The 25416-nt window shown below is 40.3% G+C and overlaps 2 protein-coding genes and 1 long non-coding RNA gene across 3 annotated transcripts; 2 read left to right on the top strand and 1 right to left on the bottom strand.

Moving 5' to 3' along the window:
• The first annotated feature begins 169 nt into the window (after nucleotides 1-169).
• sano (serrano) lies at nucleotides 170-13023 on the top strand. The gene is made up of 6 exons (XM_065482235.1): nucleotides 170-351; nucleotides 6770-7035; nucleotides 7729-8159; nucleotides 8536-8893; nucleotides 10031-10607; nucleotides 10969-13023. The coding sequence occupies exons 1-6, from the start codon at nucleotides 339-341 to the stop codon at nucleotides 11496-11498; spliced, it is 2175 nt and encodes a 724-aa protein (XP_065338307.1). The 5' UTR covers nucleotides 170-338; the 3' UTR covers nucleotides 11499-13023.
• On the bottom strand, nucleotides 12563-17419 carry LOC135938552 (uncharacterized oxidoreductase YjmC). Its single transcript, XM_065482239.1, has 10 exons — nucleotides 17225-17419; nucleotides 16734-16971; nucleotides 16213-16401; nucleotides 16095-16156; nucleotides 15984-16037; nucleotides 15324-15422; nucleotides 15077-15272; nucleotides 14741-14895; nucleotides 13193-13303; nucleotides 12563-13125 (listed from the first exon to the last, which is right to left on the bottom strand). The coding sequence occupies exons 2-10, from the start codon at nucleotides 16945-16947 to the stop codon at nucleotides 13078-13080; spliced, it is 1128 nt and encodes a 375-aa protein (XP_065338311.1). The 5' UTR covers nucleotides 16948-16971; nucleotides 17225-17419; the 3' UTR covers nucleotides 12563-13077.
• Nucleotides 17420-17486: 67 nt separating this feature from the next.
• LOC135938553 (uncharacterized) lies at nucleotides 17487-18465 on the top strand. The gene is made up of 2 exons (XR_010574666.1): nucleotides 17487-17664; nucleotides 18139-18465. It is a non-coding gene; the product is annotated as an uncharacterized LOC135938553 (long non-coding RNA).
• Nucleotides 18466-25416: the final 6951 nt, after the last annotated feature.

Genomic DNA, 25416 nt, shown 5'->3' with positions numbered 1-25416 from the left:
GTCAATATATTAACTGAAACTTTAAAGAGCAGAAGGGAGATGGCGGTGCCTGACGCGCCGGCTGGAGCACCAGAATCGCCATTGCAGCGGGAGGGGAGGAAGGGCAGGCACCTTCGGAGACCGGAGCGCCCTGAGATGGCGCTGACGACGCTCGCAATGAGAGGTCAAGAACTCCAAAACAATTTTTTCAGTCTGCTGCGCGATTGTGCCTGCGACGGCAGGGCTGCGACCGAACGCACGAGTGCCCTGAGCCCCCTGACACCAAGTGTGCGCTGAGAGGAGATATGTGAGGCCCTTTGGCCCTTGGAGAGACTACACCGAGCGCACTTTGCTGCCGCATGGAGAGGAAAAGTGAGTTTAGACCGCAAAACCCGACCTGCCCAAGTTCAATGTCTGGCGGACAGGGACGCGTCACTCAGGGCGCCCACCCTGAATCCGCTCCCCTTCGTCAGGGTCCAGCAGAGCAATCTCTGATTTTCTGCTTCGTTTCCTCGTGTTATTATTTTTTTTTCATTATAAATTTCGGGTTTTTCGGTGCTGCCTAATTTTTGATCCGATTCGCCTCTGGAAATGGCCGGCAGAAAATTGGAAATGAGTCGCATCCGGACTGGAAATCGAAAGATATCCGCAGTTGGCTGAAGGCGGCTGCTGCTGCTGTGTATGTGAATTCTGCTAACGGTACACACGGCCTGCGCGCTGCTCGGTGTGTGTCGTCCATATAATGTGCAGCGTGACACGTTATTCCGACGCGTACCTGCCTGGCTGCGGATCGAGAAGAGAAAAAGAGCACACTGCGCGATTGAAAAGCCGACAGCGGCTGCGCGCACCATGGGCAAAGCGAGAGACTCTCGCCAGCCCCCAGACCCCAGACAGGCTCTTTGTCCCTGAGAGAGAGGAAATTTTTTTCCAAGTGACTAAGGGATGAGTCACGAAACTTTCTTTGATACCTGCAAACTGGTTTCACGAGAGAATGAAACATAATTTTAGAGCCGGGACTTTTCTGGAAATTACATCATAATCCATAAAACGTTTTGAAATTATAAAATAATGATTAATAATTAGTTGGGTTCAGTGTCTAAAACTTCTTCTTAAAATCATAAAATCAACTATATTAAGAACACTAAAAATCGCAATTGTTGCTTGGGACTTGGGAGCATGACGTAATGAAGTAGAAGAAAAATCTAGCACTGCCGGTTCTACGACGAGAAAAACTGAGATTTTGGCGTTGAAAAAATTGATGCAAGAATCAAGCACAGAATAAAATCCTTCTGACGGGTCTTTCTTCTCTAAAAATCAGGGCTTTATATTTTTTGCAAGTCTTTAACATTTTGCAACTTTAATTAGACGAATTTTGATTTGATTTAGCTTTTGTGCTAATTATTTAAAATACAAATACATATTTACAAAAAAATAATTTCCAGGATGGAAAGTATATAAGAACTCGTCTGTTTTTTGTGACTCAATATTAAGACAGTTAAAATGGTATTAAAATTCCAATTTTCCCATAAAGGTAAATAAATAATATGTATTAAGTAAACACTAGGACCGGTTTAAGTAAAAAATTTTGAGATTTATAATTTAAATACTCCCTCTAGATAATTTATTTTCCTATTAAAATAGTACTTAGACACTAAATGCAATTTTATTTTTCAATCATCAACAAACTTCTGCGCTTTTCTGGTTCTTTATATTATTTTTTTTCATAATTTTCTAGCTGCATATAGTTTAATCATTTTTACTGAAAAGTTATCATTTTCTAATACACTGTATACGACTCCGAATTGAGATTGGACGGAATTCCCGAGCTACCTCGGACGCAGAAGAGACGAAAAGCAGCCTCTTGGTGCACAATTCCAAAATAAGCCGTGACGAAATTGATTTTCCCGTTGGCGTCGCGGTGCACAGCGAGCGTTACGTCACTTTATTTATTCCGCCAAGGTTTCGCCTGATCACTTCCCTGATGTTGTGTCAAATTTTGATGCAAATCATAATGACTGCGCCTACCAAATAAGTCTGCGCGATTACGTGTCTTCCTGCGACTCCCGGCCGGCGGCCGATCGCGACCCTTTTTGCCGTGCCACTCGTGTCCCTGACGCGACGACTGAACTCTCGGCAATAAACTCGCTTTTCCGTGAGACGCGATTTATTGCTAATTCGCACCGCACCGCGCGCCATTGCCAATTCCACCATAGCCGCCGCCGAACGGTGTTAGCTAAGAAATTATTCAAATGAGTCCTCTGTGCGCTAGCTAACTGATTGATCGCGATTTTCTCACTTTTTCTGCTGCTCGACGACAAGCAGTTGAACGTGATCTTGTTTCTAATTGTAGTTAATTATTTCTTTCCGCCAAAACATTCTCGATGCTTCAGATATAGAGGCCCATGAAGAGGTGAACGAACCCCTTGAACGTGCAAAACCCTGATTCGAAATCAATTTTGTTTCACACATGCAAGCGTACGATAATTTTGCCTATTATTAAATTTAAAATTGCAGTATATTTACAGAAAACAAGGTTTCAACAAAAATATTTCTTTTCATGCCATGTATTAGGAATTTAATTTTTAACCGAAATTAAACATTAGCCCAAGGTTTGAATATAAGATTATCTTTTATTTCAATTTTTTTTTTAATTAAAAATTATTTTGTACGATGTTCAGTAAAAAAACCAAATACATAATGGAATTATACAATTTTCTTTGAGTGTAAAATTATAATTTTAGCTACAATTATAAAATCAGAAATTATCATTAAATTAATATGCAGATTTTAATGTTTTTAAATAGGAAAATAAATATCTAAATCGGAATTGAGAAAATGATTTCAATACTAGCCACACAATCTGAGAAAAATGTCCCATTTAATTTATAAAGTCATTTTACATTTTAAAATTAAATAATAGATTTTTATTCTTTAATTATTCAATAAATTTGTAAAAATTGGACTTTTAGCTTCAATATAACAAAAAATTACATTTTTGGCTTTTGTAATATATACGTTTAAATTATTTTTATGTCTTTATTCTGAAAGCTTTTATCACTTAATTGATTGTTTTAGAAATATTTATTATTGATAAACCGTTTCATAATTCTGTGTTTTTATTGCCTGGTAAAGTTTTAGAGCTCTCTGATCATTGGAAAAACATATTTACTCAACTTCTTTCCTTATCTCGAACGAAGTCATTACCAAAACACACACACAAAAAATTTCAAATAAAAATAAAAATACAGAGGGATTTCGTAAATATCAGGTTCACCGTCTGTTTTCAGGGCTGTTGTTATACTCACTCAGAAACTTCAACTCTTGCAAAAGTGATTTTTATTATCACTGCTATTATTTAATATTTTTGTTCCCGAGAGTTCCAATTAATTTTGCCATTTCGGATTGATTGACTCGTTCGTGTGCTGGAAACGGTCTATTTCCGCCTTTTTCGCCCCGTGTGAACCAAAAAGCGTCTCTCAAGTTAACCGTTTCGAGCCAATTACAAGGCACCGCGCCCAAGCTGCACGCACGGCTCGAAACGAGTTTGAAAGTTAGCGTGTTGTGTACATTTTTCACTATTAGCTGCTGTAATAATGAGAAGATGAGCCGAAAAACTGGAAATGCAACTCGATCGTCCGTCGTCGGGGCAAGAGATAGAAAAAAAACGCGCGCGGCGGCGGCGGCTCTCGCTCTCTGTTAATGTCCAGCCGAGTCAATTAAATTTAATCGCCTCGCGAATGACCTCATCTCCGCGCGTGATAATATATTATTCAAAACGAGAAACGCAGATCGAAGGAGTCGGTGGCGAAAGAAGAGAGCTTTTCGGAGACGGAGAGAGCAATAAACCCTTTGTTCCCCTCGGCGGGCGGCTCTTTATTTATGGCCCCTTCCTGGAAACGCCGCGCGCGGCAATCAGACTTCTGGAGCCCACTTGTAGCAGGGATGTGAGCGAACGAAGCTATTTTCTTAAAATTGGTTCGTGCGTTCGTGCAAATTAAAGAAATAAGATGCAGTGAATCACGCAAAAAATTAGCCCTGAGAGTAGAATGGAATTGGCCTGTTGATTGAAAATCAAGCTGTTAAAATTTTGGAGGCAGTGAAAGGCCAAAAATTGTCAGTTTTACTCCAGAAGCCTAGATCCAACCTCCTCGCCCCCAAAATTTAGCTTGGGACCATTGCAAGTCGTGAAATCTTAACATTGTAAAAATAAGTAATAGTAATAGTAAAAAAACCATATGAGAGCGAAAAATCGGACCTCTCTGCTTAGATTTCGCTGAAATTCACATGATTTGTTTGCATTTTTTAAATTGGATAAATTCCCAAGATGGAAGTTGAAATTTCTTATTTATATGTACCGTCAGGGGGAAAAATTAAAAAATTTGTTTCAGGAGAACAATCATAATATGATCATTTGGAGCACTGGTTTTGGTTTGTCTATATAGATATTTCGGCTAATCCCAAGCCTCGTCAGCAACCTGGCTATTGAAATGGAAAATCCCTTACGTTTATAACATAAAAAAATACTTTAAATTAGTTTAGAATTGGCTGCTCCCACAAGCGGACAAATAAGGCTAACACAAAATAAGACATCTGCACATGGGTTTCCCTTTTCCTCGAAATAGAAAAATCTTGTCTAATTTATTTTCTAAATTTAGATCCTGACTAAAATTCTGTAATTGCACATTCTCGGTTATCTAGCTCAGGGTTCCCTTAACTTTAAAACATTTTTCAATTCAGTTCTAATGGGCTTGATATTTTCTTTCGCACTCCCCTTGTGAGCCTAGCGTTCGTCTCGCCAGCCAACGCTTCTTGGTAATAATAAATTTTACGCGGTTTTCCTCTCGGAGATAAAATGATGTGTGTGTGCCTTGCGTAGCTATGAATTCGGACCCATTGTGTTTATGTAAAGCGCGTTTTATGAATTACGGGGAGAGGATAGCGCACAAACAACAAAGCCGCGCGTTTACTGCGCCGTATAATTAGATGCTTATTACCGTGCGAGAAAGGACAAATCGATTGGGGAAATAATTTAACTGTCCGTCGAGACAAAGGAATTGCCTTTTTTGTCTTTTTCATCAGCAATTTCCATAATTTCATGCGTTCGGGCGTCAAACGGAAAAGCAGGCTTCAAGGCCGAAAAATTGCGTTGAAACAGCTGGAGTTTGGAACCTTTTTGAAGGGTTTCTCGGACGGCAGCTTGAGTCGTCGTCGGCTGTCGGCTCGTTTTCTTTCCTGTGTGTGTCTCGCTTTTCAGCAGCGGGAGCGATTCAAGCGGAACTCCCTTGCAGCAAATTTATCTCGTGTAGCTTATGGACAGAGCGACGGCGGCAGCGGCAATTCAACGAGTTTCTCGAATATGACGCACTCTGCATTCACGCCGGGGCTCCAGCACTGCGTTCAAAGTCAAAATCGAAAAATGAAATGGAATTCTATCATTTAATTTAATTAATATTGAAATTTTTGGTAAACTATACCATTGTACGATTTTGAAGTAGTGTAAGAGTCTGAAACGTAATTTTTAACTTGACATAAAATATGCTCTGAATATTGGGAAAGTGCTAAGATTTTCTCAGGTTGCCATTTAATTTTCTGAGAAAAACGGCTGAATAGTTTGCATGCTAATCAAGCGGTGAACACTGTCTCCTTATTGAAAATCATGTTTTATTTCACCAACTTGTGAGAAACTGGATAATATCGTGTTGACGATTCGTTAGATTTGGACAAAGATGAGTCCGTTAATTGCTTCTGCTTTTATATTATTCAAATTGGATTGATTATTTATTCCACGCAGTGTTAGTGCTTTTGAGCCAAATAAAGAAAACCGTTGTCAATTTTGTCGGTTCGATATTTCCGGACACGACGTGGCGATCCTGTAAAGCTGTTAGGTCGGTTTTAAAGGCGTCGCGCTCATGCGACCGAATCCTCTTAGACGTACATATTCTAATCGGTGCGTGGGCTGTGGTTTAGTGAACTCGTTTTCAAAACCTTTTTCTCGGCTGCTCTCTATGCATGTGTGTGACAAAGCGCTTTTCGATCAATAATAAACACACACAAGCGAGCTGCTTTTTCCATTCGGTGCCAAAAGCGAGTTTCTATTTTCTTTGTCGATGGCCTGCTTTTATTCTTCTGCTCTGGCGTCTCTGCCATGTTGAAACGATTCACACATATAGCAGCGCATAATTAAGAAAAGGCCCGCACGCGGGAGATCGCAACAATGTAATTGCCGAAACAATTAACGTTAACGAGATTCAAGTCGGTGTTATTGCACTTCCGCTTAATTTATTTTTTCTATGCACTTGAGAGTGAAAAGCGGAGCCGAGAAACCAAATGAGAAAGCAAAAAGGGACGCAAGCCAACTTGCTTTTGAAAAGTTTTTTGGCACCAGATTTAAAAGAAATCAAATCTTCAATAAGGAAAGAAAAAGGTATACAGGTGAAAACGAGTGTCGCATATAATTACCTGCTTGCTGAAGAAAAAGTTAATAAATTTTTCAAGGATTTATATGTAATCAGACAGAACATACCAGCAATTTAAAATTGCTGAGCTGATAATTGCGAATCTTCATTGGTTGCTAATAGTTTTGGTTTGCGAAAATTAATCATCAACTTAATTTAATCCAGAGGTTTACAAAAAAATTAAACTCCACATTATTTGCCATTTTACGGGGTTTACCAATTTATTTTAGAATTCATTGTTGCAATATATTCCAACGTACAGCAATATGATTTATTTATAAGAATAATTTTGACACGTAAATTACAAATTAAATTTCCTGATTTTGTATGTGCAGATGCGATGGCAGCCACAGACGGGCAGATCGTGGTTGCGGCGGCGCGGTGGAGCACCGAGGAGGTGCTCAGTCTGCGCGACTACGTGTCTTCGGCGGTCGAGGGCAACAAGCCGCAGCAGCAGCGCACCGAGGTGGTCAAGTTCGTTCGTGGACAGTACGCGTCGGTGGGCGTGCCGAACCTACCTAACCCGAGTCTGCACGCGAACGCTGTCCTCACCAGCTTTGGCAAGACGGTCAAGGTCGCTGCCCAGAGCGTCAAGTTTAAGGTAGGCGAGGACGAAAATTTTCACTAATTTTAATTTCACCCTTCATCATAAACAAACCCTGTAAGAATACTTATAAATATTTAAATTATTAAAAGAAGGGGTAAATAAATACCTAGATAGGAAAAGGTATTTTTTCAAGTATATTGCACACTATTTAAGGATTTGAAATAAAATTTGTCGACAACATGGCATGGGCTCTCATATTTGGGCTTGAACCTACCCCCTGCCCCCGGGGCGGAATTTTTAGTTAAATTAATTTGGTCAGAATTGACAATGAGCTTTCTTGGTGTGTCTTTTCAATATGTTTTTCGCTTAGAAAAACTCAATTCCTGGACTTAATTTAATCGCAGCTCACTCCCTTTGATTATATTATGATTTAAAACAATTAAAAAAACTTTGCACCACACTGGTTTATATTACTCTCTTGACCTTGAAAATTTTTCCCATTTCAGAGATAGTTTCCTATTTTTAACACCTTAAGACCTTTTTTTACGAGAGACTAGGCTCAGTATTTTTTGGGTAAAATAATGAGGTAAGCAGGTTCGATAAACCTTCCTACATTTTTAATGTGCGGGTAAAACAGACGTGAATTTGTATTAAAAGTCTGATCAGGACTCATTAAGTTCGACAAATTCAGAAATCTAGTTTCGTGGAAAATTTTCCTGAGCCAGAAATTTTGTATCTAATTGACAGGACGGCAAGCGACAGAGCGCAGTAGCGTCAGGTCTGCGTTTCTCGATCCCCGAGTCGTACCCTGGCTTCTTCGAGATCCTGAGCGAAGAGGGCAAGGCGGTGCGTTGCATCGATAGCGTGCTTGAGTTGGCCAAGAAGCTGCCGGAAAGCGTGTTGGTGCGCGAGAACCTGCGTGCTCTCGTGACGCCAGCGCCGCTGACGGAGCTGAGCGCCGACAAGTCGCGCATTGTCTGTGCCGGCGAGGTGCTCACCCTGAAGAAGGAGGTCTCGATGGCGGCCAGGACGCGTTGCAACCGTTTCCTGCAGTGCCTAGACTCCAAAGGTGACTTCGTCTACCTGAACCTTGAGCAGCGCGGCAGGTTCAGCCCCATTGCGCGCAACGACAACATCAGCGGCGTCCACTCTCTCCGCCAACTCATCACCAACAAAAGGTTATTTGATTGTTTCATAATTCGAATTTGAGGATGAAGTTTTTTATTTTAAAAAATGCAAAGGATTTTTAATTTGATGATTTCAACAATTTCTAGAACTTAATGAAGAAAAACCACAAAGGTCAAAATCGATTTAAAAATTCAATTTCTGCTCAATTTGGTCCGTAGACAATATTTGATGAGACAATTTAATTTTGTTTTATACTTTTTACCAGTGACCAATTTTGTTTTTGATATTTAAGAATTATACTGAAAAGACTTGGTACAGAATGTAGATTTTCTTTTTCCCGTTGCATTAATTCATTCGGCTGATTAAAATCTCCGTAAATAATTTGTTAAAACTAAATAACAATAAAAAAATCTTGTGTGAATCCAGGTTGCCCCTGATGGTGCGACTGGTGTGGGGTCCGCCGCCGTTCAAGGGCACTTCGGGCGTGGCTCAGCCGTCTGAGCTGCGTCTGTTTAGCACCTTCGAGGAGGACTCGGTGTTCGCCCTGCCGCTGGGCCACAACGCCGGTCAGCTGGTGCCGCTGCCACTCGGCTGCAACCTGAAGCTGGTGCGAGCGAGGAACCAGGCCGACCTGGCGCGCCTCGAGCACTTTCAGCGGCTGTCGGCGGCCGCCGCACGCGCCGCCAGGGAGATCCACAGCCGTATGACAGTTCTTGAGACCTTCAAGGATAGCATCTCCTTCTGGAACTTATCGCCAGGACACAGCAAGTTCGCCGGAGCAAAGGTGATTTTTTAATAGATTTATAGCTTGGCCTAGTTTCGAAACTAAAAAGCCTTCGTTAATTTAGTGATAAACAGGTTTAGTTTCATAACCAGGTTATCTTTTGGATGAAAGCAACCCAAAAGACGCTGATATAATAACAACTCCTTATTTGAAGCGCAGCTGATTCATTCTCCTTGCGTAATTTGGCACAATTTTTCGACTCCTTACGCGAAAAACCGGATGAAAACATCTGCAAACGAATAAACGAGTGTTTATTACGAATATAAACGTCCAAATCCGGCGACCTCGAATGTGGCGCGAGCAATGAAAAGTTAAGAGAGGACATTTAATAGCGGTCGTTAGCCCACCTTTCGTAAAAGGCGTTTAGCACTAACACACACTCATCTCTACCTAATTGAAAGTCAGGTTCATGGCAATTCAAGAGCAACTTTTCTCGTCCAGTTATAGTTGAGCTTTAAAACGAATATTACATACAATTTTTCCGTGGCATTTCCCTCATTGAATAAAATATTAATTTATTTTTGATTGCACGCTTTAGTTTTTGGGGAAATAATTTGTGATTTTTTAAATTTATTTTGATGGAATAGTTACTGAATTTTTTAAATTGTCTGAGAAAGTTGCAAATAGTTCTCGTTGATGATTTTAGATAAATTTTCAAACTTTCTGAGCTAACTACCAGGTCAACTAGTCCCATTTTAGTCATTTTGGAAAAATAAAAGTTTTATACTCACTTATTACTTTTTTGGAAATAGTACAAGAAAATTTAAATTGATGTGAAAAAATTGGAAATTTCCCTAACTTTAAGAATAAGTGTGTTCTACGATCACCATTAAAAACGTACAAAGCCCAAGACAAAACACTTAAAATAAGAAAATTTAAGTTTTTTCCAGAATTTTAAAAATGAACCAATGGTTGACGTGCCTCATCAAATATCTTCGTACAGTTTAAAAACAAAATTTCATCTAAAAATACCAAATAAACTATATTTTCAAAATCAGTTGTCAATATTTGGTCATTTTCCCATCAATTGCTATAGTACTATCAATTCGTAAAATTTCCAACAAAACAAAAATGGTTTCTCGTAGAATTCTAAAAGATATTCGCATTCTCTAAAAAATGTGACTTTTATTATTGCAGGCATCGGCGAAGAACATTTTTCTGCGTCGCAGCGTGTCGCACGAAAGCCACATGCTGAGCACGCCTGTGATCAGCGAGGTGCCGTCGGATGCGCCCACGCAGGACTTCCTCGAGATCGACCAGATCTACGACTACGTACGCGGCTTTGCACCGCTGCCCAAAAGCCTGCGCAACAACAGCAACAACAAGCAGCACCAGCAGCAGCAAAAGCAACCGCAGCAGCACCAGCAGCCGCCACCGACGACGCCGACAGAGCAGAAGCCAAAGCCGCCGCCCATCGAGACCATTCCGACAAACAAGCTGAACGCCGCGGCCAAAGCCAAACAGCAGCAACAGCAACAAGCGGCCAAGGAGCAGCACAAGCCGGCTTCCAAGACGGCCCTCAAGATGGAGATGCACGCGCAGAACCTGGCGCAGGAGTCGCTCAAGTCCAAACGCTTGTTCAAGTCCAAGACGACCTCGTCCATCGCCGACCATCACCTGATCGCGTCCCCCGAGCCCTGTGAGAAGTCGTCCATCGACCTCAGCTCCACTCATCTGCTCACGCAGGCTGATTTTGACAAGCAGGATGATTCAGGTGCGTGGCATTTATGCACCCAGTCCCCCCTCCGTTAGTGGAGTCGCGATGTTTAGCACCTTCATTGACTGGCAGGGAAATAGTCTCAAACCAAATTGTCAATCCATTGTTCTTTTTCGTCTAATTATCAAGGGTTCTTATGTCATTTGCTAATAATAAGTCCGGTAGTGCAGATTAACGCAAAAATATTAAGAAATTATACACTGATGGACGGGTGGCTCTAGGTTAAATTTTGAGAGGAAAAATGAATCAATGGCCGATTTTTTGAGGGGAAAAATACACTTTTAGTAAATTTTCTGCCCTTGCATTATTTTTTTTTCATGAGAATTTGGTTAAAGAACAGAAATGTGTCATGTTGCAGGCGAGGATACGGATGAGGACGACCCGACCTACGAGAACACGACGCAAGTGTACCTGGAGAGTGGGAGCGGCGGCCGCAAGTACGCGCGGCAGAAGGCGACCAGCGAGATGGGTTCGGCGTACAAGCGGAACAGCCATAACGACAGCTCAAAGAATTTAATAATTAGGAACAAGCAGCGGCGGGCGGGGGGCAGCGGGGGTGAGAGGGGGGCGTCTAAGTCGCACGAGGACCTGGCCGCGAAGAAATGCCAAAGTCAGCCGGAGAGTCCGTCGTCGGCGCCCGAGCAGCAGCCGCTGTACAACTCGCTGAGCAATTTGCGACTGACGCCGCCGTCGACAGGTGGCAGCAGCGGCAGGCGGCGACCGCACATTAGCAAGCAGCGCTCGTTGTCCAGTCTGCTGGCCGAGGCGGCGCCGCACACGCCCGTCATCGAGCACAAGCCGGTTGAGCTGCACCTGCACCTCAGCCGCAACCAAAAGCACCACCACGCCAAGGGCAAGCCGTCCAAACTTGGCATTATGTACTTGTGATCTGGATAAGCACAACGGGAAGTGCAGAGTCCCGAATTTCAGAAGGACGAATGTGTGTGATAATTGCACAAGGCTAAACAATTTTGATAAAACTGATTTCATTCTACTTGGAGGTGTCTACAGAAATGGCACAATCGCTCGGCACAAAAATGTGGAGGATTTTTTTTTGTAACTAAATTTACAAGGGGAACGCACCTTTTGACCCAAAAAATATGTTAACTTTCAACGGGATGAAAGTTAAAAACAAATATTTCCCAACCTCTAAAGCGAATTCTCCGTGAGTGGTCAGCGAGTTATATGTGGTGTTGAAAAGCGATCTATTTTAGCGCGGCGCAGGTTTGCGGACGTTCTGATTGGCCGGCGGCGGTATGCGTCATTGTTGGACAATCAGAATGTCCGCGGATAAATAGATCGCTATTTCGACCACCACTAACAACGGGGATATCGCCTTCAAGTAAAGGAAACTTGTTTTTTCAACTGTCTTCTGGTGTCAACTAAACACGATTTTTCTTTTAGTTAAATTCATCTGGGGCTAGATTCGCGCGACGTACAGGAATAGAGTCGGGTGGGCGCTTTGAAACGGGCTAGTGAAAATATAGTAAAGAAGCAAGTTCTCAACAATAATGTGATATAATTTGCATCCCATGAATTAATAAGGTCAATCGGATCGGAAAAACATACTCGTGAACTCGTACAGAAAGCAAAAGAGAGCTCCAAGTTTTCCACTATTCGAAGCCATCTTGGGTCTCACTGACGGGAACCAATTTCAACGTGTGTCGGGCCATCGCTGGTCAAACGGTACGCTCCCAAGAAGGAATTTTGAAAAAATATTTAGCTTTTTTATCATTAACAGGCCTTGTGCAAAAAAGGACCAATTTTTTGGCCTTCTTCAGAGAACATAAAAAGTTCGGTGTAAAATATTTGTCCATGTTCTGAATTTCGGGACTGTGGAACTGTCCCGAGGGCGACGGGCCGTGCAGACGCAGAGCAGATGACCGAGTAGAAGATAATTGTGTGTTTTACCCATGTCTACTTGTGGGCTGGTGAAAAGAAGAGCCACAGTGTGAGGTAGTCAATCTAATTTTAATGTACCCGCGATTTCAACTGTAACAATGATCTGGGCGGATCGGCGACTCGGGGTTTCTCGCCTCAAAAAGTCCTAAATATATTATATTGCTTCAAACAGTCCTGAAAGGAATGTGAAAAATTGTTCGATTAATGTGACTATTTTCCACAATTCTAAAAATTAAAAAAATATCGTGATATAAAAGAGGACCCGTCGAGCGCGCCGCCAGCAAAATATAAACGTCTCAAAAACAAACCTTCGGAATTGTACATTTAAGGAATTATTTATGTTGAAAGTTATTGCCATAACCACGAACCTTAACTTAAGTTGGTATATAAATTTATACGATATATATGATAATAATTGTGATATCGAGCGACTTACACACAAATTCAACATGTGTCAAAGTAAATAAGAGTAAAAAGATTTGTAAAGCTTAATAAATACGTGGAAACTCGACTTGATTGTGTCTCACTCTATGAAATATTTGAGCGGAAGCAAAGTCAGTCTCAATCACAGGGGTCGAAGTGGAATGACGTTCAACGTGTTGGCCAACGCCTTCTGCAATAATAACAGGAAAAGAAGCAGTTAGAAAAGGGACGACGGCCGTTTAAGACTTGGGCCTTACGCAGGCGATGAGTTGGCTGTCGTGGTATTTGATGCCGCCCTGCTTGTCATTCAGTGCCATGCACATCCTCTCCGGATCTCCGGCCACCAGCACCGGCAGGCTCGGGTCACTCTACACAATTAAAGCCAATCAGCTTTGATTATTTGCTAACAATTTGATAATTTCTTAACCAGCAGGGCTTCAATTCAATATTGAAAAGTCAAATAAAATTGTTTCTTGCGAAAATAAGGGGAAAGGAGTGGATTTCTTTAATTATTACATTTTAAAAAGGATTGTTTACCTTAGCATAAAATATTCGCTGAAAATTTGGAAGGGGTTACAATTTTCCCAGGATGCCGTTTAAATTTTAAAAAATAAATAACTGGTTGCAAATGTTGTACGCTAATCAAGCACTGTCTCCTTATTTGAAATCATGAGTTATTTCATCAGGAGGGAAACTCATATCACTCACCGTTGGATAGATCGCAACTAGAGGAATTATAATCAAGCGAAAAAATCATCGAATTTTTATGTTTGGCCAAGTCTGTAATTTAACTACTACTCAGTCTTAATTTGATAATTGCACATAATTAAAGTGACAATATCACCATTTATATAAAAAATAGCTCAGTAAATATTTTTAGATCAATTCTTCAAAGAGCTTCACTAATCGCAAACTTCAGAAAGAAAACAACTCATTTCAAATGATTTGTATCTCCAAAAGCCATGCCCCGATTCTTTTATTATCATCCAGACTGTGTGCGAAATTGGTTCACGCATCTCACTTTCAAAACTCCTTTGTTTTCACGTCAGGACTGACGCAAATGAATGAAATATAGAGCAAAAATCAGCGTGCCATTCTGAAAGAGTCTGTGAGAACAGAGTTAGCAGCGTGGGAACGATAATTTGTCTGCCTGCGTTGTGCAAAATAATTATGTCATTCCCTCGCACACGCAAGCTCGCAACTAACTCATTACAACTTAGTAATAAATTAAAATTTTATCAATAAAATAATTTTAAAAATTCTCTGCATTCCGATTAAAATTGACACGCATTTTTGTTTATTTGTGCAAGTAAATTTGCATTAATAAAAAGGTGCTTCTGCAGTCACCTTAAGATGAAAAGAAAAAGGTCAGATTAGGCAATCTATTAAAAATTGAATTATATTACCAATTTAAATGCAAAACCATTTTTGGAATATTGATTGACTGATTCATCAGTTATTTTTTTCCGAAAGTCACATAGGCTAGCATGAGGAGAGACAATTGAGCAAATTTGAAATTAAAGGATGTGCTGTGAGATAAAAACTTTAAATTATAAAAATAAAACAATATCAAATTTAATAATGACTTAATGTCCCTTTTTCTTTTTAACAATAAAACAATCACAAACAGTATTTCTGGCAGTTCTTGTACATAAGCTTGATTTAAATTGACCAATAAACGTACTATTTTTGCAACCTTGATTTAAAAAAATTTACCATTTTTAATAATTTTAAACTAATAAATTTTGGAGCTCTTGGAGGAATGAAACACTTAAATTAACAAGGCTTTAAAAGTCATGACTCACCGGCTCCAAGTTCCTGATGCAATCCATCAAGTCTTGCAATCTGTCAGGGAAGCCTGGCCCGAACGCTTCAGGGTTGACAGCGATGTAGCACTGGCCGAGGTCAGCGGACCTGTCAGTTGTCATCCAACGCCTGATGTGAGGACCGTAAGTGGCACCTGTCACCAAAAAATCCAAAGTATTAACATGAAAAAATACACCCAACTACTAAACGTAAAATTTATTGAAAAATAGGAGAAAATTCCATTTAGCTAAAAACAGAAAAATAGTAAAAAAACTCATAAACCTTGCATTGGCCCCAAAGTATCAATTAGAATTCACAAGTAACAAATTAATTACCAGATAGGACACCGCAGAGCAGCTCAACAAGGAAGGAGAGGCCAAAGCCCTTGTACCCTGAAGAAATCTCAGTGCCACCAAGGGGCAGCAGGGTGCCCCTGGTGACTGCCCTGGCCGCATTGGTCGTTTCTGCGCCCGTCTCGTCCTGCGCCCAGCCACTCGGCAAAGGCTCGTTCTTGCGCCTCTGTACCTCAAGCTAATGAGATGAAAATTTTAATTAAAAAAAAAAATAAGGCAAAAAGGTTACTTTTCCCAGGGCGACGGCTGTAGTGGCCATGTCCAGCACAAAAGAGTCGCCGTCTTTGCCAGGTGCGGCCAGGGTCAGAGGGTTTGTACCCAACGCCGGCTGTGTATGATAAAAAGATACATATCTGTTTCTTTATTCATGTACATTACATAGGTCAGATTAAATTAAGTTACATGAACAAAAAGAGAGTGGATTATTATCATTTCCGTAATTTACTGGAGGAATGATTGCAAAACTTCTTCCTCAGGCAATCCTGCTGCCTCGTCCACTAGCGCATCTTTCCTCCCTTCTGATCGCAAGCGCAAACACACAGGCGAAAATGGAGGAAAAAATTTAGGGACTAATCCAGAGAGTCAAAAACTACCCATCGATAAAATAGTCTTGTCTAGCTAACTTACAAATTTATTCCCAAATTGACTGAATTTTGGCTTCATGTGTAACTTTTGAAGCATTTCGCACTATAAATTTAATTCCAAGAGGACTATTAACCTTTGTAGACACCTGGTGATATTTCTTTTACTCATTGGACTATCTACAAATTCAATGATTTTGCAAACAAATAAAACGTTGAATCTTTTCAGACTTTCATTGTTGGTCATTCAATAATAGTTTAATTTGTTCTGAATAAAAATTATTTTTGAAATTTGAAAAAGCTCATACCACTTTCGCTCTGGTTGGACTCATCAGCGGGGAAGTGTTTGTGAAGGACAGACCCTGTAATATAGATAAATTAAGAAGTCTTATCAAAAACAAATCCAAAAAATGCATTACAATCATTCCTTGTTCCACAGCCTGCAAACTGTACCAAGAAGCGATGCCGTAATGGTTGGACCCTGATAATTATATTATAATTTTTGTCATCTGATGCAAATAATAAAAAAACCCTCACCTTTGGAGGCCACCCAGCCGACTCCGGTCTCTTTGGCCTTCTTAATCGCCAGCTGCATGCAGAAGTTGCCGACGACGGGCCCGATGGCGTTCTTGCCGTCGACTAGCGCTGTTGCTGAAGTGCTTTTCACAATAATTGGCACCGCACTGCCATCACAGATGCCTGTTTTCACGTCATTCACGTACATTTCTAAAAAAAAGGTATCACATTTTATTAAAAGCTTAAAAAATGATTTCTTATGTGTGATCTTGTTAGAAATTCAATCAAATTTCACAGTGATTAAAAACTACTAAACTGAATCCGAACTCCTTCGGCCGGTCTGCGGCACCCAGAGCCGGTCACTCGCCTTGTTCGATCTCATGGTCAAAAGGCGGTATCCTCAAACTCTCAAACTACAGGGAAAAGGTGGTTGCTGCATTACTTCCAAACAAAAACTTACGTTTTTAAAAACAAGTCAATTAAAATAACAATTACAACAACAATTAATCGAAGGCATACAAAATAGAAAAGCACTACTATACCAAGTCTGTTCATTCCGTGGCTGTAGTGTCCTCGGTAGTCAGCAGCAACGAGGACGTCGGCCAACATTTGTGCGTGGCTGGGAGAGACTTTGGCCGCCCTCAGGCAGTCCACCGTAAATCTGGTCACTTCTGCGACAGGGATAATGTTGCTGCCGCTGGTGGACATGAATCGAGCGCCGTGGCGGAAGACCGGTTTCGAAAGCAGCCTCAACATCTTTATTTCTTATGAAAAAATGTCCTGCAAAATATTAAAAAATTTTACTATGAATTATATAACGTTGACCAATCAATTAAATTGAAGCCAGCAGCTTTGATACTGCGTTTTAAAAGATCGAAAACAATACAACAATCAACGTTCTACGTAGGACATAGAAAAATTTTAATGACATAAATTAATGGAAAGTGTCAGTATCAATAAGTCCTTCAAATCTGGGCAGTTACTATGCTAATGTCAATTACTGAAGTCGTATTGATATATATATCATACACACCTCTTTTAATTGCTCTCCTCTTCTCTTCTGTTTTCGATCATGAAAATTTTTCAGTCGTTTGGATTGTTCGATGCAGTCTTTAGCTCTCTTTAGCCGAGCTTGTGATTTAATCGATGAATTCTAAATTTAACCTGTAAATTGGCCGAATGTTGCTAAATAGTAGTGATCAACACATGAATCGAATTAAATTAAATTGGTCACAAGGACAGCTGAATCGTATAAGGGGGCGGAACGGTTACGCCCCTTTTTTTACCGGCATGTGTGTACACCAATGCCAACGCGCCGGCCAATGCGCCAATGCAGTATGACTATGTCATGTGTGTGCCTTTGGTGGTGTGTGCCGAATGTGGTACAGGAAAAAGGGTAAAAAGGACCAACGAATTGGAGCTCTTCTCTATATCGAACGAATCAGGCATCAGGCAGGCGAACACGAAACGCAGGTGTTTTCTCTCATCTTTCTGTTATTAGCCATTTTTAAATAAATAATGTATTTTGTGTTTCTGCATCAATGTTTTAAGATTTACAGTACATTTATACATAATGTAATAAAAAATATGTATAGGCATATATATACATTATGTAATAATCATTTGTATGCATAAATATTATAAAATTGACGGAACACATCAAAGTTTTATATAATTTCAGGCTATATTATTATTGCTTTGTAAAAAATTATAGTGCAAGTACCTTTATTTTTTATAATACTAAGCTGTTACAAAGAAAGAGAGAGCAGGGGATTCTGATACAAAAGAGTTCATATTTTATGCCATACATATTAATAAACATACATATATAATTTTCTGCTCTTATATGTATGTGTGTAAAAAATAAATTTCAAATATATTATGTGTTATGTTTTCACATTGATTTATTTCATGTATTTCTCATAAATAAAAAAAATTAAATTCCAGAGTACCATGCAGCTTATCGACACATAGACAGGGAGCCAGGGAGGAAATGCGGACCAGGATTATCCATGGTAGTGTAATTGAGACGATTGTACGACAATGCAAGAAAGCGACTCGTTATTGAGATGATGCGCCTGGAAAGTCTGAAACCATGTGATTGGTATGTGCCATTCATTATTAGACATTTTTCTGACGATACATTCAGAGCTTGGACCTCTATTTCATAAACTTCGTGTATAAAATGAGTGGAATTATGAGCAAAACATCTATTAAAAAATTTATTGTCACTCTTATAAGGTAAAATAAACTTTTAGATAAATGAGAATCTAATTTTATGGTTGTTTATTAATACTTCATTAAATCGCCTAGTCAGACACAGCAGTGGGGAAATACAAATAAGAAGTATAAACCAACCTTGAGTACATTAAAAATTTTGCGATCAGAGAAGGAGGTTAATAATGTGAAATGGTGACATCAGTTGAATAGAACTCTTCTCTCGTTAATAAAGTAGAAAGCCCTCTCAAGATCATCAGTCGGCATTTCGATGTTATTTAAATGGGGTGCCTTCGTGCAAATTGCAGCGACAAAATTGAACAAAACCTGCTTGCTTTTATCGATATGCAAAACAAATGTAGCGCTTGACCTAACTGAAATTCATAAACAAAAATATATCATAGATTAAAATAAAATTCACAATTAAAACAAAGACAGCTTACTTGAAAGAGACTTCAGCTTGGGAGCAACATCGACCCTCGCCCTCAGAGTATTTGTGATATTGGTCATTCTACGCCAATCCATATCTATTAATTTAATTGTTAAGTTCTCCAGATGCGGTGCAGTAAGCACTTGGACCAGAGCGTTGTAGTCGTGCTCACGATTCAAAAAGGTCCAGTGCAATTTGATCAGTCTCTCGGGCACTCTAGGAAGGGGATGCATGGTGTTGGTGTCAAGAGTTTCGAGTTGGGGGCAGCATTTAAACACGTCGTCTAGTGCGTAATCCTCTCTGGTGCAGCAGGAAAACAATTTGAGCCTCGAGCCGAAAGTCTTGAGCAATCTCGTCAGCATTGTGGGGGAAAATTTGCATTTTGTTATGTAAAGAGATTGGACGTTTTTCAGCTGCAGGAGTGGCTCCCAGTCAGCCTCTGTGTCCAAGTACAAGACGTGGAGGGAATCGGCGCACTTTGAGTGCCATTTCACTTGTTTCGGGTGCATACGTTTCTTAACGACCAGGTGCTGCAGACTGCTCGTCCCGGACAAAGTTCCGGCGTCCTCGTCACTCAAAACGTGGCATGCTGTGATTTGTTCTTCTTGATGGCTAAAACTATCGGACAGGCTGCGTCCAATGAAGTTCATCAAAGGAAACTCTATCACGCACAGACGGCTGGTGTATTCGCAAACGTCTCTGATGATGCTGTGACTATTGTCCAGTTGGCATTCCAGGATGGTGAAGATGAACTTTCGCAGGTTGGTCAGTCGGTGCAGCCCCTCAAACAGACTTGCACATGTCATGTAGGCATCTATGTTGCAGTTGAGACTTAATAGGAAGCTCAAATTCTTACACACATCTTCGAAATCTTCCTTTTTAAAGATGTAGCTGGGCAAACAGAGCTCGGTTAGGTATTTTAATTTCAAGACGTTATGCATGATTTGTTGACCGGTAAACCATTGTCCCGAGTTTTTTATGTCTATCGATAAGGATTTCATGCTCCAGGAACTGTTTTTCGCGAGTTTCTGCAGTGCTGACCTGAGGAAGATTGATTTTTGATTGGCGTTTGACCCCGTGCTTTTCAAATTGAGCTTTTCAATTGGGTCCTCCAGCAATGCCAAAATTAACACAAGCTGACGGAAATACGGAATCCTGTTTTTATGCCTGTCGAAGCGATTGGCTGACGCGAGTTTTTCAAAGAAAATTAAGTGATGTTGCCTTGCTAGGGAGAGGGATTCAGAGTTGGTCAAAGGCGCTGACAGTGAGTTTAGCCGCAGACTGTCCACGATGTTGTTGAGGATGAGAATTTCAGAATGGGTCCTTTTTTCCTGCTGGGCTGTCAGATTTCTCACTAGCGCCATGTCCTCAGGAGTCAGTAGAACATTTAGACGCGTGGATTCGTCGTCTATCTTACCGGGTTGGATACGCATATTTATGGAGCAATATATATATATATATATATATATATATATATATATATATATATATGCAGATCACAAATTATCACTCTGACAAATATATTATTTTATACTCTCCCAACAGACAATCGGGAAAATCTTAACTGAGATATTCTCCCTCTGGGTGATACTCTGAGAAGAAACATTATTTGGAATAAAACAACTGATTAAATATTATTTGTTGTGTTTCAAACTCCAAGCTAATGTTGTGCCGTGATTGCTCAAAATAAATACACACGCGATAGCATAACTCAAATAAATTAATCATTCTGTATAAACTATACTATTCATAGTTTGAGATTATGAAAGTTTTATATTGGTTTCTGTTTATTTTAAAGGTTTTTAATTTACGACGACCTAAGTGAACTGGAAGTTTCACGCCATATTTATTCACAATTTGAATTGATTGATAAATAAATAAACTATAGACCGTCGATCACGACATTAAAGTAGGAAAATCGGGAAAATCAACCACTATTGCCTCTGATGTGATTATGCAAAACGTTAAGCAACACTGACGTGCAGGTTGCATACGTACAAATTATTATTTCTCCTAATTCAGCTTTAAATAATAAATATTTATTCAACAAGCGGTTAACAAATAATTTAAGCTCACTCTTGAACTACGAACACAGACATACGCACAAATTATTCAAAATGAACTCTTCTATTAACAAAGGAAAACATAGCTTGAATCTCTGGATCTGAACTTTTGATCACCATCAGAAGGGGCGCTTTAGTACAAATTACTCCAATTAAATTAATTATATGTTGCCGTGTCGGGATGCATCCATATATTGGTATTACTGCAAAAAAATATAAATTCACTAAATTAAAATAAACTTAAAAAAACCTACTTTTGAGCTCTTTTAATTTTGGCACAACGAAATCTTTGGCTCTAATTTCCTCAATAACTGTCACCAGGCTGGACGTATGTATAAAATGGACGCGGATGACGAGCTTTTCCAAATTCGGAGCGCTCAGCACATTTATCAACCTTACGTAATTTCTGTCCGTCTCGGAGATATTCATGTGCAATTTCTTGAGCCTCTCAAGCCGTTCGGGAAGCGAGTTCATGGTCCTGAGTGTTGTTAGTCTTGGACACAAGTCAAGCACATTCTGAACGCAGTAACCTTGTCTGATGCTGCAGGAGTACAACCTTAGTGTGGGGCCGAACTTAGCCAGCACCCTTGCTATCATGATTTCAGAGGGGTTGCTACTGATAAGGTAAAGAGCCTGCAAGCTCTTCAGTCCAAGAAGAGATTCCCAGTCGTCGTCGTTATTCATATAAATGACACTGAGCGAAAGGGCGTGCTCGGAGTGCCACTCAACCTGTCTCGGATGCATGCGTTTAGTGACGATCAGGTGCTGAAGTCTACTGACCCCAGTCAAACTTTCGGCGTGCTCATCTCTCAAAACGTGGCAGTGACTAAATAATTGCCAAAAGGAGAGAGACGGGTATGTGCCAACCACGTTCAACCTGGGGAACTCTTTCACGAAGAATTGGGTGTTACTCGCACGTGCATCGATTAATGCGGCGAAATCTGACGCTCGAATCCATACAGATCTCAATTTCATGTCAAACAAGAATATCCTGAGATTATTCAATCGCTGAAGTCCCTCTCTTAAGTCCTCTTGTTGGATACTTTGACTTAAGCTGCACTCGAGAATTTCTAATGTCAGCAAAATTGAAGACATTTGCTGAAATTCGCGACTCTCAAAGATGAAGCCTTTCAAGTGGAGTTCTTGCAAATTGGCCAGTTCCAAAACTGTATGAAGAAAAAACCTTTTGGCGTTCGTGACATCTATTGTAAGCGAACTCAAGGAACTTAGGCTGTTCCTCTTAAGTAGCTCAAGGGCTTCCGTGAGGAAGCAGTCAAAGCACATTTCACTCAGCTCAGTGGAGGTGATCCATGCAGTGCAACTCTCAAGGTCAATGTATCGCAATGGTCCACCCATTAAATTCAAAATAGTCGGCAAACGTCGATGAATCGGGATCGATTTTTCAGGATGGTCAAAGACAAATGCAGACGAGATTTTTTGCAACAGATCTTCACGATTCGTCATTGAATTCTTGGCCAAAAGCTTCAGATCAAAATGTTTCGGGCTTCTCAAGTGGTCCAAGATTAAGTTCAATGCGATTGTTCGTAAACTTGCCCTGGATATCTGATGCGACGTTATAGCTTCCACATCCGCCCTCTCTTTTTCAGTAAGATTCAAATCCATTGTTTGTCTGACACAGAGAGACTCAAAGAGGAAATGATATTGTTGTCGTTGCTTTGAAAGACTAACACTCTTAAAATTCTACGGGTTTTCAAGGCATCATATTCTTGTTAGCTTCTTGTCGGGAGAAACAAACAAAAAGGCCAAACAAGGATCATTCAAAGTTCAAATTCCAGAGTTCATTTTTAAAACTACTTATTTCCAGCGGTCTGTTTTTATGTGAATTCCAGCATCAGATTTATTTAGATAAATATTTAATTTTTGCTATGCTTGACGTATTATTCTTAAAAAAATAACAATTAATTCTCTTATTTGGCGAAAAAAAGAAGTTGTAGACAAGTAGCTAAGCATCCCCATCTTGCAGGTTGCTAAATTTACTGTAGCATCAAATTAATTAGGCCTGTACTAGCTTTTTATTAATTTATCAAAAAATTTTATTGAAGAAAGAAAAATCAGATATCGTGTGTGTGCAACACGTAGGACACCACTGTCGTGCAGGTTGCATAGCCTTGAAGTTACAGGCGTTTTGTAATCCTAACTTTAAATTTCTCACGGTGCTAATTCTTTCATTATTTTGAGATTGAATTAAGTGCCTCGCATTCTGAAGTCCACAAGAAAAGGTTTAGTTCAATAATGATACACAGTTGTCTGACGTAAAACCATCAATAATATTTAATCTCATGTCCCATATACTAAACTTTTTAATTCACAACATTCTTCCCTTATTAATATTTAGAGTGAACAGCATTAACCTAAGAATTGAAGTAAATTCTAGCATTGATGAAGTTAAATATTTGCTCCAGTTCAGGAAGTGGCATTCTAACTTCCATCAGGTATGGCGCCTTTGTGCAAATGACTCTGACGAAATTGACCATCAATTCTTTCAGCGTAACGGTTGTAAGTCTTGATCGGACTGCATTAAAAAATAAAATATCTTGAAAAAACTCAATTATTTGAATACTACTTACTTCTGAGCGTCTTTAGTTTGGGAGCGACATCTCCTCTGCACCTCAGCGCTATAGTAGCGCCCGCCAGGCTCCTCTCATGCAGATTTTCGAACGATATTTCTAACCTCTCCAGGTTAGGCGCGGTCAGCACGTCTATAATTCTATCGCGGTTCTCAATTGTATCGAGAAAGTGCAACTCTCTAAGTCGCTCCAGGATTATAGGAAGACAACTCATGGTCTTGAGGCTTGTGAGTCTAGGACACAAAACGAGAATATCGTGAACTGGAGGTGTTTCTTGTGAGTCGCACGAGAAGAGATTCAGGGACAGGCCGAACCTCTCAAGCATCCTAACCATCATCATTCTGGAAGGAGTGCAGCCAAACATAAATAGACTCTCGATTCTCGCCAATTGCAAAAGAGGTTCCCAATCGGCGTCCCTTTTCAAATTTACGACGCAAAGGGAACGAGCGTGCTTGGAGTGCCATTGGACCTGTTGCGGTTGCATGTGGCGCTGAACGATCAAATGTTTTAGTTTACTCGCGCCAGTCAGCGAAAATGTGTCCTCCTCGTCCAAAACGTGGCAAATTCGGGTTTCGTGTCGGTGACAGTTCACTCTCTCGGGCTGGGGCGTTAGTGTTGGTTCACATCCAGCTACATGCAATAAAGGGAGCTTTTTGACCAGGAGACGGCTGTATGGTAAACATAGTCCATGCGTTGTTCTACTTTGTAAATATGGTGGCTCTTCAATGAATTCTTCTCCCCATAAAACGTCGAATGTGAAACTTTCGAGTCTTTCCAACCGCTGGAGACTTTCTATCATACCTTCGGGTTGGATGGAGATGTGAAGGTTGCATTCCAGGAGGCTCAAGTTAAACAAATTGTTGGCCACGTCTTCAAATTCTCGAGCTTGAAAAATGTAGCTTGGCAAGCGCAGTTCTTGCAGGTTTTTTAGTCCGATGATTTTGCGTAGGTTGCCCGTCTCGGGAGAAAAAAGGACTCCTCTTTGGATGGCGTTGATCTTAAGCGTTTTGATGCAGCCTGTGCTGCTTCTCACAAGTTTATCGATGGCTTCGTTAAACATATCCTCAAAGCAGACGCTCAACACAACATTGGTGGCTCCTACACAGCTAAAGTCGAGATTGAGGATCGGTTCGTCCAGGAGGTCCAAGAGGATCTCAAAGAGCCACGGTGTCGGGATCTGCCGTTCGATAGGCTCGTAAGTGTTGGCAAACGCAAGCTTTCTCAATAAAGCCTCCCGAATGGAAATCCAAGACAGTCTTCTCAACGGCGTCAGATCAATGGTTCGATTCCCGCTAGACGGCCTGAATCCTTCCACGATCGAGTTTAGGTAAAGTGATTCCAAACTCGCCCTTCTCTGCTGCTCTATCGTCAGGTTGTAAATTTCTCTGGAGTAATCATCAAACAGTAGTCGGAAATCCATGGCTCTCGTCTTCTTTAAAAATCAATAAATTTTGTGCTCTAAGTTTTAAAAGGTTTGCTCACCAAGATTTATTTTTCCTTTCTCAATCTCTTGATCGCTCTGGATTTGAGTATCTTCTGCTTTCTTGTACACTGAGAGCTAAAAGCAATAGTCCTCTCCTGATCGTTCGCTTTAATGTGAGTTGTGAAATGGAACGACAAAGGTGTTAAATATATTATGTTTGCTTTTAGTAAATATTTGTTCAATCTAAATAGATCGGTTTTTTTTCCAAATGTCACTTTGTTATGTGTGTTTCATACTAATCTACTTCAAATATTGAAGCTTTTCCATGGTGCTATTAAATATTTTTGCATAAATGCCATAAAACATATTTACATTCCGTTTTGGTAGCGGAAAAATTTCTCATTTCTTAAAAACCGCAATCGTGAATTTTCTTGTTGCAAGAAAAGGGAAACTATTAATTCGAAAATAAAATTTGGGTTTTTGTTGAGCGATGCGCAATTTTAC

Source organism: Cloeon dipterum, chromosome 3 (genome assembly GCF_949628265.1).
Source record: "Cloeon dipterum chromosome 3, ieCloDipt1.1, whole genome shotgun sequence".
Lineage (NCBI taxonomy): Eukaryota > Metazoa > Arthropoda > Insecta > Ephemeroptera > Baetidae > Cloeon > Cloeon dipterum.
This window is presented reverse-complemented; position numbering and strand designations above follow the sequence as displayed.